Source organism: Phaenicophaeus curvirostris, chromosome 11 (genome assembly GCF_032191515.1).
Source record: "Phaenicophaeus curvirostris isolate KB17595 chromosome 11, BPBGC_Pcur_1.0, whole genome shotgun sequence".
Lineage (NCBI taxonomy): Eukaryota > Metazoa > Chordata > Aves > Cuculiformes > Cuculidae > Phaenicophaeus > Phaenicophaeus curvirostris.
This window is the reverse complement of record NC_091402.1, coordinates 16,088,827-16,105,738: the sequence shown is the minus strand read 5'-3', so window position 1 is coordinate 16,105,738 and position 16,912 is coordinate 16,088,827. Positions and strand designations below refer to the sequence as shown.

General features: G+C 40.4%; 1 protein-coding gene across 1 annotated transcript in view; it reads left to right on the top strand.

The window, feature by feature from the left end:
* LOC138725093 (netrin-4-like) overlaps positions 1 to 14,082 on the top strand; it is a 44,769-nt gene extending 30,687 nt beyond the window's left edge. The window contains exons 4-10 of the mRNA XM_069865625.1: positions 207 to 333; positions 859 to 1,047; positions 8,141 to 8,354; positions 9,197 to 9,333; positions 10,327 to 10,395; positions 11,039 to 11,209; positions 12,073 to 14,082. Coding sequence (XP_069721726.1) covers positions 207 to 333; positions 859 to 1,047; positions 8,141 to 8,354; positions 9,197 to 9,333; positions 10,327 to 10,395; positions 11,039 to 11,209; positions 12,073 to 12,209 — 1,044 coding nt within the window. The 3' untranslated portion in view covers positions 12,210 to 14,082. The remainder of the gene's footprint in view (positions 1 to 206; positions 334 to 858; positions 1,048 to 8,140; positions 8,355 to 9,196; positions 9,334 to 10,326; positions 10,396 to 11,038; positions 11,210 to 12,072) is intronic.
* Positions 14,083 to 16,912: the final 2,830 nt, after the last annotated feature.

The following is a 16,912-nucleotide window of genomic DNA, read 5'->3' as shown; positions in this document are numbered from 1 at the left end:
GAAGACAGAGGGAAAATCTACATCATTAGTGTCTGTGTGAAGAGACAAAGCTACACATTTAAGCTCCAGGCTCTGTGGGTTTCCTAAGAGAGCCAGGCAGCTGTGTGGGAGTTGTGCAGAAGTCCCACCTCCTTGGAAGGCTGTTGGGTGCTCCTCCACCATGTTCTTGCTTGTAGCTATTTGAATGTATTTTCTTTCCCCAAAAGGTCCATGGGAAGTGTGTGTGTAGACACAACACAGCAGGGGACCACTGTGAGAAATGTGCACCGCTATACAATGACCAGCCTTGGAAGCCAGGAGATGGAAAAACAGGGGCACCAAATGAATGCAAAAGTAAGTGGTGGGGAGTTTACTGATCCAGGTTTTCATGATGAGTGCTCACAGTGCTAGCAGGCAAAGTTCATTACCAAAGACTTCTGTTGATTTACACAAGTGGTGTGGTTACAGAAACTGGTGATAAGTTGCTGGTCTTTGATGGAAATCTTCAGTATGCATGTTGTTCTGCTGCAGCTGACCCATTTGGGCTATTGGAAAGGGGAATTTACAAGGCAGAAATCTGTTCTTCATGCAACTATGAACCCTCACATGTGTTAGGATTCCAGGGCTTTGTGCAGGGCTTACAATACCATCAGATGGGTTTGTCTTACTTTAGGAATACCACGTAGCTCACCACCACCCAAGCTTTTCAGACCCACCTGGTACTCGCACTCTGCGTTGCAATTCTAGTTTTTATGAAAACCGAGAATTGTTACATTCAGGTATTTCCTCCGTGATTCACAGTAGGAAAATGATACCATTTGAATAGTATTGCTGTGTCCACTATATGAGCCTGAAATACAGTCTTCTATTTCCCACCAGAGTGTCGCTGTCACAACCATGCTGACAGCTGCCACTTTGATCTGAGTGTTTGGCTGGCATCAGGAAAGCGCAGTGGTGGAGTCTGTGACAACTGCAAGCATAACACAGAGGGACATCGGTGTCAAAGATGCAAACCAGGATACTACAGAGATAGAGGGAAACCCATGTCCTCTGCAGAGGTCTGCAAACGTAAGTGACAATTGCTATGTGTGGTGAAGACAAATGGTGGAAGAATCATTAAAGGAATGATTAAAAGAAAGAAATCAATAACTCCTACAAAAGTAACTCAGGAATATTACTATCCTTTCTTTGCAATCTCTTCCTAAACTACAGTTTTCTGATCAAAGGTTGCATTTTTGTGACAACTGCTATCATTCTCCAAATGCATCACAGGGGGAAAGATACAGTCTTGTGCTTTCATTTAAAATAAATTCCTTTTTTCTTGAGGCACATTTTATTTAGCTGGTTTTCTTCTGCATCTCTCAAGACTGTGTGCCTATGTGAAAGCTATCGTTAAACTCCATTTGATTGTGCAACTTCTGTGCACATAAATATATATAATAATGGCTGCAGGAGGTGTAGGAAACATGAGACCATGCATATCCACTTGGGAACAAATAGAGCGGAGCTCCCTCAGACTTATCTCTGGATTCTACAGCTGCATTATGGGGTGCTCTGCCCAAACTAATTGCCTCATTAACACTTCAGCAGGATGTGTTAGTAAGTAACTCGGGCGTAGAAGCATTAATGGCAGTACACAGAGGGTGTACAACCTCTGGATCAAGTTAGTTTGCACTGAGTCCATCTGAGATATAGCCCAAATCTTCCTTACTTAGTGTAAACATTTCCTGAGTATCCTGCCAGGCTTCACACATCTGATTCCATCTGGCATCTATTTGAGAGGCTGCTATGTCCAACAATATACATAATTTCACTTTTCCCTTTGTATAGTTTTCCTTCCCCATAGCTCAGACATCAGTTGCCATCACAGAGAACTTCATTCTCTGTCATCTACGCTCATGCCTACTGGCATCATGTGCTTTTGAAGCTTTCCTCTCCCTTTGATGTTCTTCATCAAGATTCCTCTTAAAGACTCAGGTTACAAACACTCCTCTCCTGCCTGTACGGCCTGTGATATTGCTTAAACTTTCTGCGCACAACACATCCTATGTTGCTGCTTTTTTGTATTCTTTACTCTGGATGTTAGTGCCAGCACAGACTGCTTCCACATGACTCCTCCTTTTTGATTTCACAACATTCATCACAGAACACTGATCAGCAGGCAGGGCTAGGGGTGAGCTTATCTAACTCATAGTGTTAGAACATTCTATCATGTTCTATAGTGGCCCCTTTCTAGTCCTCTTTCTACTCTGAGCAGATTTGCTAGAGGGAAATATTGTAATGAGAATAAATTGTTGTGCCAGAAGATTAGTTTTCAATCTCATGAAAGAATCTGTGTATGAATTCTTGTATTTAACAGCAGGGTGATGGTGTAGTAACCAACATCGTGTAATATTAGATAACTGGTAAAGTCAAGGAGCACTGGAGAGTGGCAAAGAGGAAAAAACATTGTTTGAAAATACAGCCTATCTGTGTGGAAACCCTAGAACAGTCTGCCTGGATGAAATCAGACCTTGCCTCTACCTCTGCCTCTTTTGTCTGGTCTGATTACAGGCCTCTCAGTACCTCCTGCCAATACTCTGCACAGCAAAAGAAACTTAACTTCTTGAAAGAGCTTTATTCCTCTCGTGCCAGTGAAGTACAATAATGTTCTTTTCACCTGGGAACATGCTGCTGCTAGCAGAAAGCTCCCAAATGCAATTGTTTCCACTCTGACTTGCAAGCTCAGGCCTAGATAGCTGCCATCCTGCTTTAGATGCATTAAATCATATGTCTTTTTCTGGTTTCCCTGTATAGTCAGAGGAGAAATAGTGGGAGCTCTGGGGAATGATTTGTTGCAGTTTAACCTAGATGCCCGAGGTAGATGAGCTGAATTGCCCTCTAGAGAATGTTTTTATTCCTTGACTTAAGAAATATTCTGGATCACTTGCTTGCATTAGCGTTTCTGTTGGTTGAGATGAACCTATGGTTACTGCCAATAGGTTAAGCATGACTCTATCAGAGCATGATTCAAGTCAATGGTGCCTTTCGCAGGTATGTAAAGGTATGCATGAATGCTTGCCATATCAACTATACAGAAAGGGTGCTGTAGTTTACTCCAGAGAGCCTGAGCTTTTACAGCAGCCTGATGTGTGCATGACGTTTGTACCTGTGTAGGATGCTTATACCTGTGTAGAAATAGAAGGGACACTGCAGATGTAACTACAGAGTTAAGAGAAACCTGTGAAGAGGGTGTTAGTCTGTGCCTTTTCCCTTTTATTTAGGGTTAGGAGAAGGATTCCAACAATAATATTTGACAAATTACCTGTATTTTGTATGATAAAAGAACTGATCCCCAAACACTTCCCCACCTGGTTTGCAGGCAGTATGTCAGTGTGCACTTCATTATGCAGAGAATTTTCAGGGCAAGTTTCACTGCTTCAGTTATTATCAGTGACAGACATGCAGACAGGCAGAGTTGTAGAACAGACTTGGTTTGGTAGAGACAGAACCCACAGAACCATCATCGGCTCTTCACACCTACAGCTGATATTAAAATGAAAGGCTTCATGCAGGATGTAAGATAGAGGCCCTCTTCAGCATCCTTTAGATCGCAAAACTTGTGCTGTTACTAAGCTTAATCTGGTGTGGTCTGAATAAATTGTTCAGGTTGTGTGACCCTAAAAAAATTCCGGTTATTCAGTAAAAAAACCAGTGTTTCGAGCATTGCTAATATGCAAGAAGTCAGGCAATCAGACCACCAGGAACATTTCTTTCACACCTCAAACTGCTGACCATAAATTGAAAAGCTGCCATTTCTGGATTAGCATGTTTGTGAGGACTTAAATGTGCTGATTCCAAGGCATCATCTCACTTTGAGAAAACCACGCAAACAGTGCCAGAAAAACAACTCTAAATGAAAAACACACTCACTGGGCAAGTGCTGAAAGCAGTAATAAACTGCAAACAGCTGGCTGAATAGCTGATTTTTGGTGAGAGCAACCTGGTCCTCAGCTTCCCATTTTAACTCAGAGGAAAAAAGAAACCCAAAAACCTCAATGGGAGATCAAAACTTGACCCTTGTGTACAGTAGATACTGAGCTGGGAAAGGAAATCTGATGAAAAAGCTGAATGAAATGCTGTGCTAATCCCTTTGAGAAAGCACGCTTGAAGAGTGCTCTGCCATCCAGAGCAAAGTCTAGGTTCAGCTGTGACATCCCCCTCAGGCTCCCAGAAAGTTAACAGGATACTGCCCAAGCCCAGAGAGAGTCTTTAAGCATTAGTCATAATAATGAACAGCATTCTCTCCTAATCACTGCTAGGAGAAAAAAATTTGTATAACAATTGGATGTCCTGGTGCTATCCAAACCATCCTTTGCTGACCTTCCAGTGTGACACTGCAAAGACATTCCCTTGGAAAAAAAATCCGTCAAAATTTGAGGTGTAAGTGTCAATCTGCTATTCCTTTTTGTCTGCAGAAGCAGCCTGCCTCTGATCCCTTTCCTTCTCCTGTTCCTAGCAGCTGGGGATAAATGACAGCCAAGTCGTGTGCAGAGCCTTGTTTTGAGGCTGCTTAGATCTATGTTAAAAAAAAAAAAGAAAAGGAAGGCATGAAAAGATCCCCGGAGCAAGGCACACACCTGCCTGTTATTGGGGGTGACAACACAGGATTAAGTAGTTTGGATATAGACTTGTATGGGAGCTTTAACTCGGAAGCCTAATCATTTCCTAACCAATGGTTAGAAAAGCTGCTGTATCCTTGGCTCTTTCCTGTGGCTTATTTGGAGGCTTAAGGGATCCTTCTGAAATGTCACTACCTTTTGTAATTACCCTTTGCTTAGATTAAAAAATAATGCAGGCATGTACACCCATTAAAAAGGGTCTCCAGGAAAACAAGCTTTTTTACTCTAAGCACTAGGGTTGAAAATTAAAATGTGCCCAGATGCACATGCACACACATGCTCTGAAAAGCTCTGCTCCTCATCCTTTTACTTCTGAGCAGAGGGAGTGAACTCCTAATTGTAATATCACAAAGGCCTGATCACATCTTGGTTCAAAGTCTCTCTTAATCAGCCCTGACCACACACACAGCTGTCTATCTTATTTCCTTCATTTAAGAAACATCAGTGGCTCAGTCAATCCCCACATCTGACGTCCTTTAAAAATTGCCCTGATTTGGTCACATGCTCCAAAGAAGATGCACATGTGTATATTTCAGTTTCAAAAAGCTTTGTTTGATTATTCATTTTGCCTGGTTTTCATCAAATAGCCAGAATCTGCTCATAGCTATATCTTATGCAGTATTATTAGGCAGAAGTTTAAGGCAAGATACCTTGAAGTCCATCGAATTACTTGGAGCACTTGCTGTTTTCCTGTAAGTTGGGACTATATTGTTACAACCAATGTTATATTTTACATTTGTGTCTAATTACATGGGAAGGACAGCTGTGCTGAGGGCAGACAGATTTATTGAGGACTTGACTGGAGATTGCTGTATGAATTATTCATTTTTTCATTATTTCTTGTCTCCTTTTTACAGTAGTTTCTGACAAAACAAACTTAGTACAGGAGTGAGAGTAAAAGGCAAGAGGATGCTTTGTGATACTTGATGACTGATAGCAGCCAGTTCTGAAGTACAATGATGAAAATTTTCATTACACTGCTGTCAAGGGGAGAACCCAAATAAACCAGCCATCTCTGAACCAGAACTGTCTGCACAACGTCCCTAACATAATTGATGATGCCTTTGACAAACAAGGCCATTGTCATGTCAGCTGGTGTTTTGTTAGACAGGGAGGAGGACGGAGAGAAAACTAGGGTTTGCCAAGAGAAAAGAAACAAAAATCAGCAGGGAAAGATGCTGTGTTGTTAAATAGGGGGAAATGTAAAAGGGTGAGGTTTGGGAAACTTGCTTTTATGTTTCTTTAATTGTGAGATTTATCTGCAAATCTGTGGTACTATTAAATAGATAAAACTCAGTCATCAGCAGCTGCCCCTTCAGCATGTGACATGTGGGCTCTTATTTTGGGAGTTACCTTAGATGCACAACTGGGATTTTGGCTGTAATACTCTGGAAGCCAGACAATGTACACACCCAAGCTGAAACGCTAAACAAACACAGACTGAGTAAAGCATTTGCAAGCCACTTGTGTAACTCATCTGAAAGTGTTGTACATTTATTAATTCAGCTTGCCTTCTGATCCACCAGAAGCTGTCCCAGTTTCTAACTGGGGAATATGCCCCACACTTGATTTGGGAATACCAGTTTTCCTGAACTGTAGCCCCCAAATGGGAGGGGAGGAGGAAGGCACTTTTTTCCTGCTTCCTCATCAGCTCTGCCAATGTTGTCAGTCACTGTCCTGTAATACTTTCCCTTACGGATAAGACCAGAGAAGTTCCCATCTTCCTGAATCAGGACCTATTCTTGGTTGGTGATAGGTGGTCTAATGCTTTGTCCATCTGTTACGTGACCCTAACTGATGAAACCTGAAAACTGGCAATAAAGATGGACCCAGAGGTTGCAGAAATATAAGAAATTTCAGGTGGAAACTCCACAAATAGATTCTACATATAGAGATACTACAGTGAAATGAGAAACCTGGATTCAAGCCAACCCAGATGTTGGCAACCTCTTCTTCTGGCTCAGACCTGTCTCCAGGAAAGGAAGCGTATGTTTCCCCTCCTTATCCTCAAATCTATGATATCATTTTTTTTCAGTGATGGAGGAACTAAATGTCCCCTCTTTTAGGGTGATGTAGCCAGCCCTACAAAAATCTGGAAGAAAATAGTTCAAGTTGAGCAACAAATCAGAACTTGCCTTTGAAACTGTCAGTGCTAATGAGCACTTCATTGTTACACCTGCACTCCAGAACTGACAGCAAAATCCCTGGGTTTGCTCCCAAAGTCAAGACTGCTTTGTGGCAAACAGGCGAGCCTGCTGCCATCCGCCAACCAGCTCATTGTGTTGAGTACATTGCCCATGACAGCACGCTTATTTTCTGTCCTTAGGCTATTGTGCTAGTGTCCCTTGAAAACAACAGACTGAGATCCATCTACGGCAGAGTGTAATAATGTTATTAAAAATATTGGCATAAAGAACACAGGGCATGGTGAAAAAAAATAACTATGTTATAAGCAGATCACAAGAGAAATGCCCTTTAAAAAAAAATTACTCAACCTATTTTCTCATACTATTTTCAAAAGATATTTTCATTTCTAGAGCATCAGATACAAGGTTGCAGATGAAAGGGAATCTGTCCCTGCTAAACTTAATGCTCTTTATAGTCATATACTTGCCCATTCCCTTTGGAAAATGATGTGTGGAATCAATGTTCATTTGGTCTCTTATCTATGAGCTCAGGAAGAAAAGTAGTTTGATTAGAAGCAATGATGGGCAAACTTCAAAAGCTTTGGAGATCATGTTTGCTTCAGATAAGCATCCAAAAGGCTGGCCCCTGATCCAAGCTATCTAAACACCTTGGGTGTCCAACATTTAACTGAAAATCTCTGTCAAAGCGGGTCTTGGCCACAAGATTTTTAGTTCTGCCCTCTTCCAGATGGATGGAGTAGTGATGCATTTCTTTTCAGTCTCTGCTACGAGCAAAAGCCAAGGCACACTGCTTTGTTAATACAAAAATGAGCTGAAATATGAAGCCTTTTTGTTCAGCTCAGTTCTCATTTTTATCAAACCTGTTTGAATATCAGAAATGAGTGGGTATGTTTTCAGGTCATCTGAACCTCCAGTATAAACCGCATCTAGCCCCAGAAGAAGCAGTAGTCTTGTGATTTCTCTGTTCACAGGGAAGACAACATAAGCAATAGCTGGTTTTTTTTACCTTGTCCATGCTAGTGAATGTTTTTTCAAAAGAGTTAAAAAATGAGCACACAGTGGAGGCTTCCTTCCACCACTTCAAAACCCCACGTTCCAGATTTGTGTAGTACAGAAGAACCCAATTATACACATAAATAAGTCCCAGTTGTATTTGGTTTGATGTACTTAATGAGTTAAAAATAAACAAAAATAATATTGCAAATGTAGGCTGCCAAAGCACTGTTTACAAGTTCTGACCTAAAACTACTGAGTGTAGGGAAGAGGGCATGAGTTTATCAGCCTTGTAAAAGTGTCACTTAACCAGATGACACCTGGGAACATAATCTGTCACCTCTTACCGTATTTCCGCAGCTTGTGCCTGCCAGCCAATGGGCTCAGTCAACGCAACTTTCAGCCGAAGCTGGCGATGCCATCCCAAGACAGGATTCTGCTACTGCAAGCCAGGAGTGGCGGGCCCCTACTGTGATAGATGTCTCATGGGTTACTGGGATTTTGGAGAAAATGGCTGTCGCCCTTGTGACTGTGCCAGAGACTGCGACCAGCATACTGGAAACTGCTTCAATAGGTAAAGAAGCCCTTTGGATTCACTTTGAGATGAGATTCTGTGAAATGAAACAAAGATTAATTGAAATACTGCTGCAAGGACAGTAATTGGAGGATGCTGGAGGGTGCACAATCACTTGAAAAGGTGGCTGCAGATCATAAAAGGTTTGGTGGCTGGCACACCATTGCATTATCCCAGGCATTCTTGAAATAATAATTTTTTGCAGTAATGATAGGCATCTCCACAAGCCCAAGGAAGTGTTCAAGACCAGGTTAGATGAGGCTATGAGCAACCTGGTCTAGTGGAAGGTGTCCCTCTCTATAGTAGGGGGGTTGGAACTGAGTGATCTTTCAGGTCCCTTCCAACCGAAACCGTTCTATGAAATACGTACTGTGTCTTCAAATACACCTGTTAGACTTGGAAATAGATGGAAGAGTCTGGAGAGCTTGCCTCTCATCTGTGCCCAGGGTAAAATGAATTACAGGGTCTCCCTCTTGCTTCTAGAGAGCAGGCATCTGTACCCCAAACATGCATTAATCAGCACAGAAATCCTACAATTTGCTGAGTGAGTGCAGTTTTATGGATCCTGCAGCTGTCCACAGTTCTAGTGACATCAACAAGTGGTCACAAAATCCAAAAAAGACCCAATGCATAGCTACTTTTTAAAAGGCTAAGCAGAGGTAAGGTCTAAGTAAAAGCCTAGATCTTGTGATTGCTGTATATGGCATGAAGCCTTGCCCTTATTTGCACTCCCTACCTGGAGAAAGCAAGCTCACCTGTCTGGATAGAGCCACAGGCTACAAACACCTGCTTCCCACCCATCTCCTGTCCTAACCAAGTCTTCTGTTTTATGTGTCCCCCAGCTATGAAAATGAGCCATTCTTTAATATCCCCATTGGGGGTCGAATCCCTGACCTTGTGCAAACACCAACCAATGAGAGTGAAGAGGACTGGAAATGGAATGACCATGAGCAAGGGTTTTCTGCACTGAGGCACCCAGGTACAGCACAGAGTCTGGGAACATTTAGTACCTTCTCTCAATGCCAGTTTTTCCTTCTCTCCACCCTGACTTACGTTTCCCTATTCATCTCTAGATTGTCTGTCCCCCATCTGCTGGCAACATCTGCTAATCTGAACTATATAGGTTATCATTATTTTTACATTGTAATTTTCCAAGCCAACGGTTATATCCCACTTTGGTTTGGGAAATTGGTAATTCATAAATAAGATTGTGCAGAAAATATACTCCCCTTTTGTTGTCACAATTATATCCATAAGGCTTATGTTTTTACGCAGATCCTTCTCAGGCATTAAGTTGCTGTTCACAAATTCCAATTATATTTGTAAAAAGATGGCGTCAGCCATCAGGTGCACCACCTCTGGGGTGAAATGCAAGAGTAAGGTACCACCGGTGCACAACAGCTGAAGAGAGAAAGTAGTACAACTGTCTGGCTAAAGTTAGAAAGTAAGTAGGCTCATAGAATGAAATGGAGACTTTAATACTTAGTCCTGAGTTTTGCTTGCTATGTATAAAGGTCAGCATTTAGCAGCATCAATGGCTTTGTAAGAGCCAGAAACAATAGTGCCACCTATTGCATATCTTGCCTTTTCTGTGAGGGGTGTTACCTTAATGCCAGCACGGGTCAGCATTTCTCATCTTACGAGATTGAACAAGGGTATTATTACTTACATGACTTACATCTGCATCTGAGTCTTACAAATCTCTTTATTAGTATCAGTTTATTAACTGTACAATAGACTCCATGAGGGTTGCATTTTATCTGAAAGTAGTGTTCAGATTTCAGAACAATTATTGTACCATCTGAGAAGAAACAGATCTGCAGAAAAGTGACCTCACTCTCAAACATACTCTAAGGTCCATCCAGATTATGGGAGCTGTATACGCAGAACTTTAAAACTGAGTATCATTTGCTTTTCTCTCTCATGTCATGGCTCTTGTCCAACGCTTTGTGTTCTGTGGTTTTCCTGCTAGAAAAGTGTGTGTGCAAAGAAAAGGTGCTTGGAAGTGTCACTGACTTCTGCCAAATGAAATATGCTTATGGTAAGTGGGTGACGTGCCCTCAAGGTATGATAATTTCACAGTGTTCTCTCTATGCATGTTATTAGCTGGTAGCTGTGAAAAATGACAGGACTGGCTAAGTCATGAAATAAGAGGCAAGATTTCTTCTGCTTTTTTTGACTAGTGACATGTCCAACTTCTGATCAGAATTGAATAGCATTTTTCACGCAAAGCTCCATGGTGTCTCCTTTCCACCCAGTTAGCTTCCCTCTTTATAGCAGGAGTGCTAGAACTGTAACTCAGTGGAATGGTTGGCATCTACATCAAGAGTAAAACCTTTGCACCTAAACTGCTATTGTTTTAGCCCTCATTACGCAAGTTTGAATGCCCATGCTCGTTTACCAAGACTGTATTTAATACTGTGGTTTATGAGCACCTGGTTCATACCATCATATGAAATAAGAAAGGAAAGCTCTGGGATCCAAAGGTTTGATGTGCCTGTTTATGGGGCCCACCTAGATGAGACTACCTTGCCAAAAAGTTACAGCTTCCTACTAACAGAACATAAATCTGTCATGGCAACTAGATGTCTTCTTTCAAGGTGTTAAAATTTTACCTTTTAGCAGCATAAACCAAAAATTTAGAAATTCATTGTTGGTCTCTATCTTGGTATGTTTTCTGGCAGTAATAAAAGCAAGAATCCTTTCAGCTCATGACAAAGGGACTCATGCAGAAGTTGTTGTGAAAGTGAAGAAGGTCTTGAAGTCAGGAAAAGTGAAAATTGCTCGGAGCAACAGAAGCATTTACCCAGAATCCTGGACCAACAGGGGATGTACATGTCCTATTCTCAATCCTGGTAAGGACAAAATATTTACCAGGTATTTTTCTTCCCCTGTAAACGGTGGTGACAATTCATTATGAACATTAGCTCTGGCTACTCAACACTTCAGTCTTTCCGGGGGCACCAAAGACCCACACCAAAGATGGAGCTTTTTCTTATTAGAGAACAAAGTTTTACCTAAAAGCCCAAAGATCCTGCAGGTGTTTTCAGTGACCTTATTTGGTCTTACAGAATATTTGTGACTAGAAGAATGTTTGTGAGAGTAAAAAATCCCTGTATTTTCATGTCCAAAGAGTTTTCTTCCTCATTCTGTCACATCATGCTTTTCTGCTTTTTGGAAAAACTAGAAATTATTATGAAAATATTGGAAAAGGGGAGAGAGATTAACTTCTTTTATGTCTTTGTAATGGTTTCAAAAAAGGAAAAGTAAGTTTGCCTTCTTCCTTCTGCTGTAAATTCTGCTGCATTCAGTGGTTTGCTACATCAAAGCCTAAAGCTGACAACCTGCAGCATATTGGAAACTAATCGTGGATGGAGATCATAGCACCAAATTAATTTAATTTCACACCAAGTAAGACAGGAAAATCTTTAGTAGTTAGAAAAAACATCTCTTAAATAAAATCACTGCAGCTAAACCAATTTGTAGTTGTAATTCCTGAGCATAAACATATGACAACATTGAACCTGTGTGCCCAGGAGTCAGCACTGGCAATATGTATATGAAAGTATGTTTACATATAAGATTGTACATACATAAACTGGATGAGGTTGGCTAAGATGCTGCATGTCAGATGCTTATGAAACAGAGAAATTCTGCATTTAGTTCTGCTTTCTTCTATTTATTGACTGATGTTTTTCCTATTCCTTTTTTAAACTAGGTATTGACTATCTTATAGCAGGCCAGGAGGACTCTAGGACGAACAAACTCCTTGTGAACATGAACAGCCTGGTGAAACCCTGGAAAGCATATTTGGGAAAACAAGTATCAGATATTCTTCGAACTGGGTGCAAATAACTTCTGCTTTGGAAGTTACAGTGCTGAACTTTGCCTTTTAGTAACACTGCAGTGAAAGGTGTAGTTAGTTCATGCATTCCCATTCAACACACTCCTAGCTGAAGTGATGAAAGCAGACTTGCCATCCCTTCTCCTTTCACATGCTTAGACAGGAAACTTGGGACTTGACTACTTTTTTTTTTCAGAAAATGCACAGCCTTATCATACAAAATTAAGTAGTGCATCACACAGATTACAAGTCAGTTCTTAATTTGAGCCTGATTATATGCAGCCAGAGAATAATTTTACATGGCAAAACTAAATATATGGATTAGCATTTCCATACTTCAGGTCAGAGCCTGATATTAATATGTATAAGCTGCTTACATAATGCATTCATTACTTGGGTGTAGGTTTTTTTATAAGTGACCACTAACAGGCAGCAGTTTCTTCCAGCTTTACAAGTGGCATAATATTAAACAAGCATGTCAAATAATACTTAAAAGAGCTCAGATTGATTTAATGTCAGACTGCAATTATGCCAATATAACGGGTTGCTTTCTAGAGGGCAGCTTTATCCCAAACTAACATGATTTATGTCACAACATGGTCCTTTATAAATGTAAACTTCTACAATCAATGCTTAGTGCTGAGATCTGCTGCAGAGAGCACCTTGGCTCAAGCCTGAATCCAAATCCTACCCTTGCTCCTGAGGTACTTTTGCTGTATTACTTTAGCCTGTAACACCACAAAAGTTTCACAGTGATTACCACTAAAAGGCCTTGTGTTAGGAAAGAGACAAAACATGTGAGGAACTAGTAATTGCTGTAACATTGAGATTGTTGACACTGCAAAAGCTACAAGGCAGGAGCAGGAGGAGGTAAATGGATTGGCTGGACTGTGTGTTAAATGAGGTATCTATAGTTACTGCGAGAGCAACCTGGCTATTCAAACTGTGCTCAAGTCCAGTGGAATTTCATTGCACTTTGTGCTTTCATTCTGCTTTATTTCTCTTGGTCACATTTCAAGTTAAGATACTGAAGCTAGGCTCCCTTCCCATTGTGCCTCGGGATTATTTTCCCCTCCACAGAAGTATAGGAGTGGTAACATCTGCACTCAAGGTAAAAATAGTTCGGTTCTGCAAAAGCACTCTTTCTAAATCAACCTTAGCCTACCCCATAGTATTTAACAGGTAGCTACTTAAATAATTCCCTAACATAATATTTTGAGGAAACTGTAGTTTAAGACCTGTCCCCTGTTTAAGGACTCACGATCAAATGAAGCTGGTTGCAGTATATTTCCACATCAAGTAAAGCAGAAATTATAATGAGTCAGTCTATTTTTTCAGGGGGTTACAGAGAAAAAGCATGCACACATGCTGGTTTTGCATATTTCTGTTCCATGTCTATATTTTTTAATGCTTTCAGGAAAGAGGTAGTATCTTCATTTAGCATTGTCTGACCAACACATGGGGTACCTAGAAAAGCCTAATATTAATGCAGAAGGATGGTCTTCTGTAGACCAGAAGCCCTGGTCTACATCTTAGGCGATCAGTTTGGTATTTTTATGACTGGGAACCTGAAAAACCAGCTTCTTCCATTCTAGTTGTTGCTGGTTTCCTTTTAACTTCACATTGGTTGAACAGCAGAAGAATCCTCAGCTCATTTGGAAATGGATGACAGGCAGATATTTACAAAATAAAAGCCCCACTTTTCTTCCGTGGTGCATAAACAGTCTTTCTTCCTCCCCCCTCTTCAGAGTCTCCCCTCTTCCATTGCCATTGCTTTCCCTCTTTCACGTCATTATTTATTTGTTGTTACCTGCTGTGGTATCCAACAATGTGGCATCTCCAACAAGCCATTTAATTAATGTAATAAAACACTTTTTTAACTAAGGAATTTGGCTTCATTTGAAATGTCAGCTTACAGAAGTTAAGAGCATAGCAACTGATTTCTTTACTGTCTCCAGAAATCGTCTCACAACAAAAAGACTGACTAGTTCTCTTTCAAGTATTGATAAAAATAAGTATGTGTACATGAATTTACAGTCTGTTCTCAAAGGGCCTCTCAGAATAAATGAAAATCAAGTCTAGGTTTAGAACTATGCTAAGGAACATGCTTTTCAACACAGGCCATTTGACCTGCAGGGGATCTTATTTAACAATGATGGTATTACATTTTGGTTTATAGTCAGTACCATATTAAAGCAAACTCCCATATTCCACTATTGCAGGTACCTATAATTTCCTCCATTAAGAAATACTGTATATTTTGTTTCAACGACAAGCTCTTGTTTAATGGTTTTGCTCAACAGAATAACAGGTATTCCATAAGCACTGAGTCAACACTACAAGTTGACTTTTTATTGCTATCACTACTTCTGCTAATAAGGAATCTGTCTCTGAGAATAAAGTCCCAACTCACACAGAGCTACCACATGCAATCTCTTTGTTCAGCAGTGCTAGAATCCAGGTAGCATTTAAGTGTCTAAATAGAAGTGAAGTGCATAAATCAATTTAGAACTGTTATTGATTCAAGAAGAGATGAGAACGTTGAAGTTGATCACCATGAGACTTTGGAAAGGAAAAAAGTTATTTTCTTGCGTACTGCTACCTGAAATGAGGATGAGTGCGAGAACAAAAGATGACAACTGTTCCATATTCCTCAAAACAAGCAAGCAAGGTCATACATAATAAATTCAAAGAACTACCATAGAATATTTGGTATCCCTGGACCGAAAAAAAGAATTGTTTTGTAGGCCTGTGTACGATATCACATACCTTGTAATCCTCACTGTGCCTGTGTGTCTTAGGTGGCACAGTAATACAACAAATACTAACATGGAAAAAAAGGATTTGTTTGCCCAATATATAAATGGCTGGACAGCTTTTTAGTACATCTGAAATAGGACCTGTCCTTAACATGGCCACAAGAACAACCCTACAGAACCCAAATAGGTAAGGTGTCTCACAACCACATGCAACGATGTATCACTCAGAAATCATTCATAAGGATGAAATACAAGCCTCTACCCACAAGAAAAGCCTGGAAAGCTGCAGAAAATATATATTAGGGCAGGTGATAGCTGGAAGCAGAAGCACATGTAACTTCCCACAGACAGCAGCAAACTCAGTCAAGTAGCTCTCTGTAACAGCTGTGCAGCACACATATCCATGAATACATGATCATTCTGGCATCATTGACCCTTAAAGCATCAAAGTAGTTTATTAAATGGCCATTGTGAGTGCTGAGCCCTAACTCCAATATACTGACACATTGCTGCTAATGCTTTTCCAGCTTCTGCTCCTGACAAGGAGCTAAGGAGGAAAATATACCTACGCAAAACCCTTGTGCACTTTCCGAGTGGCTCACTGCCATAAAGAATAACCTTCTTCTGTAATATTTACCATGTCTCTCAATTTTTCCAGGCTGCCTGATGTATGCTTTCTTTAAATTGACATAATTCACATGATGTGCTTCCGCAAGCCCCCCAGACGTGGAAAAGTCAGTGTGTTATTTGTCATGTGTTGTAGCACTTCTTTTTTTTTTTCTGGACTGAAAACTTTAATTAAAAATACTCATTTATATGGTTGTGAGGTTTGGGATCTAATTTTAAAATTTTAAACCGTGCAGTCCTCAAACCATGTGCATGTTAATTCTTTTTAAGTTAATAAACCACAAGCATTCCAACATCAAGCTCTTGCTTTGATAGTGTTAGCAGAGTCAGGCAAACAGAGAAATGCATTTAGCTAATAAGGCAATCATGATACGTGTTCCTTTTCTACTTAGTAACTTACAAAAACAAAAATAAACCTACGTTTGGTATGAGAACATGCAGATTAGAAACAAAACCAGTTATGGTTAATTTATGTAAATGGCATGTTGGTTCAATAACTGATCAAAACACAATCCTGCAAAATCTTACATGTAGGTACTTGCAAGTGCTTAATTACCCTAAGAAATATAAATATGAAGTTTTACTGGTTTGAAGTCTAATGAGGTCTAAAAAATACTTAACAGGTCCTAAACTGCTCCTTTACAGAGTTGATCTGTGACATGCAAGGCATGAAAACAGAAATGCATGACAGGTAGGAAGAAGATGCCTTACCTATAAATGCTCAGAACTCAGGTAGACAGAAGTCTGCTCATGTCTATCTCCATACTTAAAACCAAGCCAATGTACTACGGCGACATATCCTGGCAAGTCGACGGTCATAGGTCTTGAACTAGAATTCTAGTCATCTAACCATCTGCAGTCAGAACTAACCTACAGTGCAGGACACTAAAGAAAGGCCTAAAATCTTACTGTTCCAGGCCTTGAGAACCTCATCCTCTAGCTATGAATTCACCACCAAATGATCTTGTTTGACATTTTTAATAATTTCACAATGATCTATGGACCATATTTGGTTCTATCTTGCATTACTGGGAAAGAATTATAACACTGGTGTTATAAGTGTTGCTGAACCTTCTCCTCTATTCCTCTATTGGGTGGGTCTTCTCTCCAGTTCTCAGCATCACTAACTAAACATCAGCTTCAAAGGGGTTAAAACCAGTTTGAAAACAACTGCAGAGAGGCTGGTGCTGTTCAACAAAATGAAATCACATCCAGTGAATACAGCTGATTAAGAATAAATGACTGCTGGTGCCTTCTCTGCACTGTTCCACACTAATACTGCTAGAATTTTAATGAGAAGTAAAACAAGAGTCTAAGCAGCATATAAT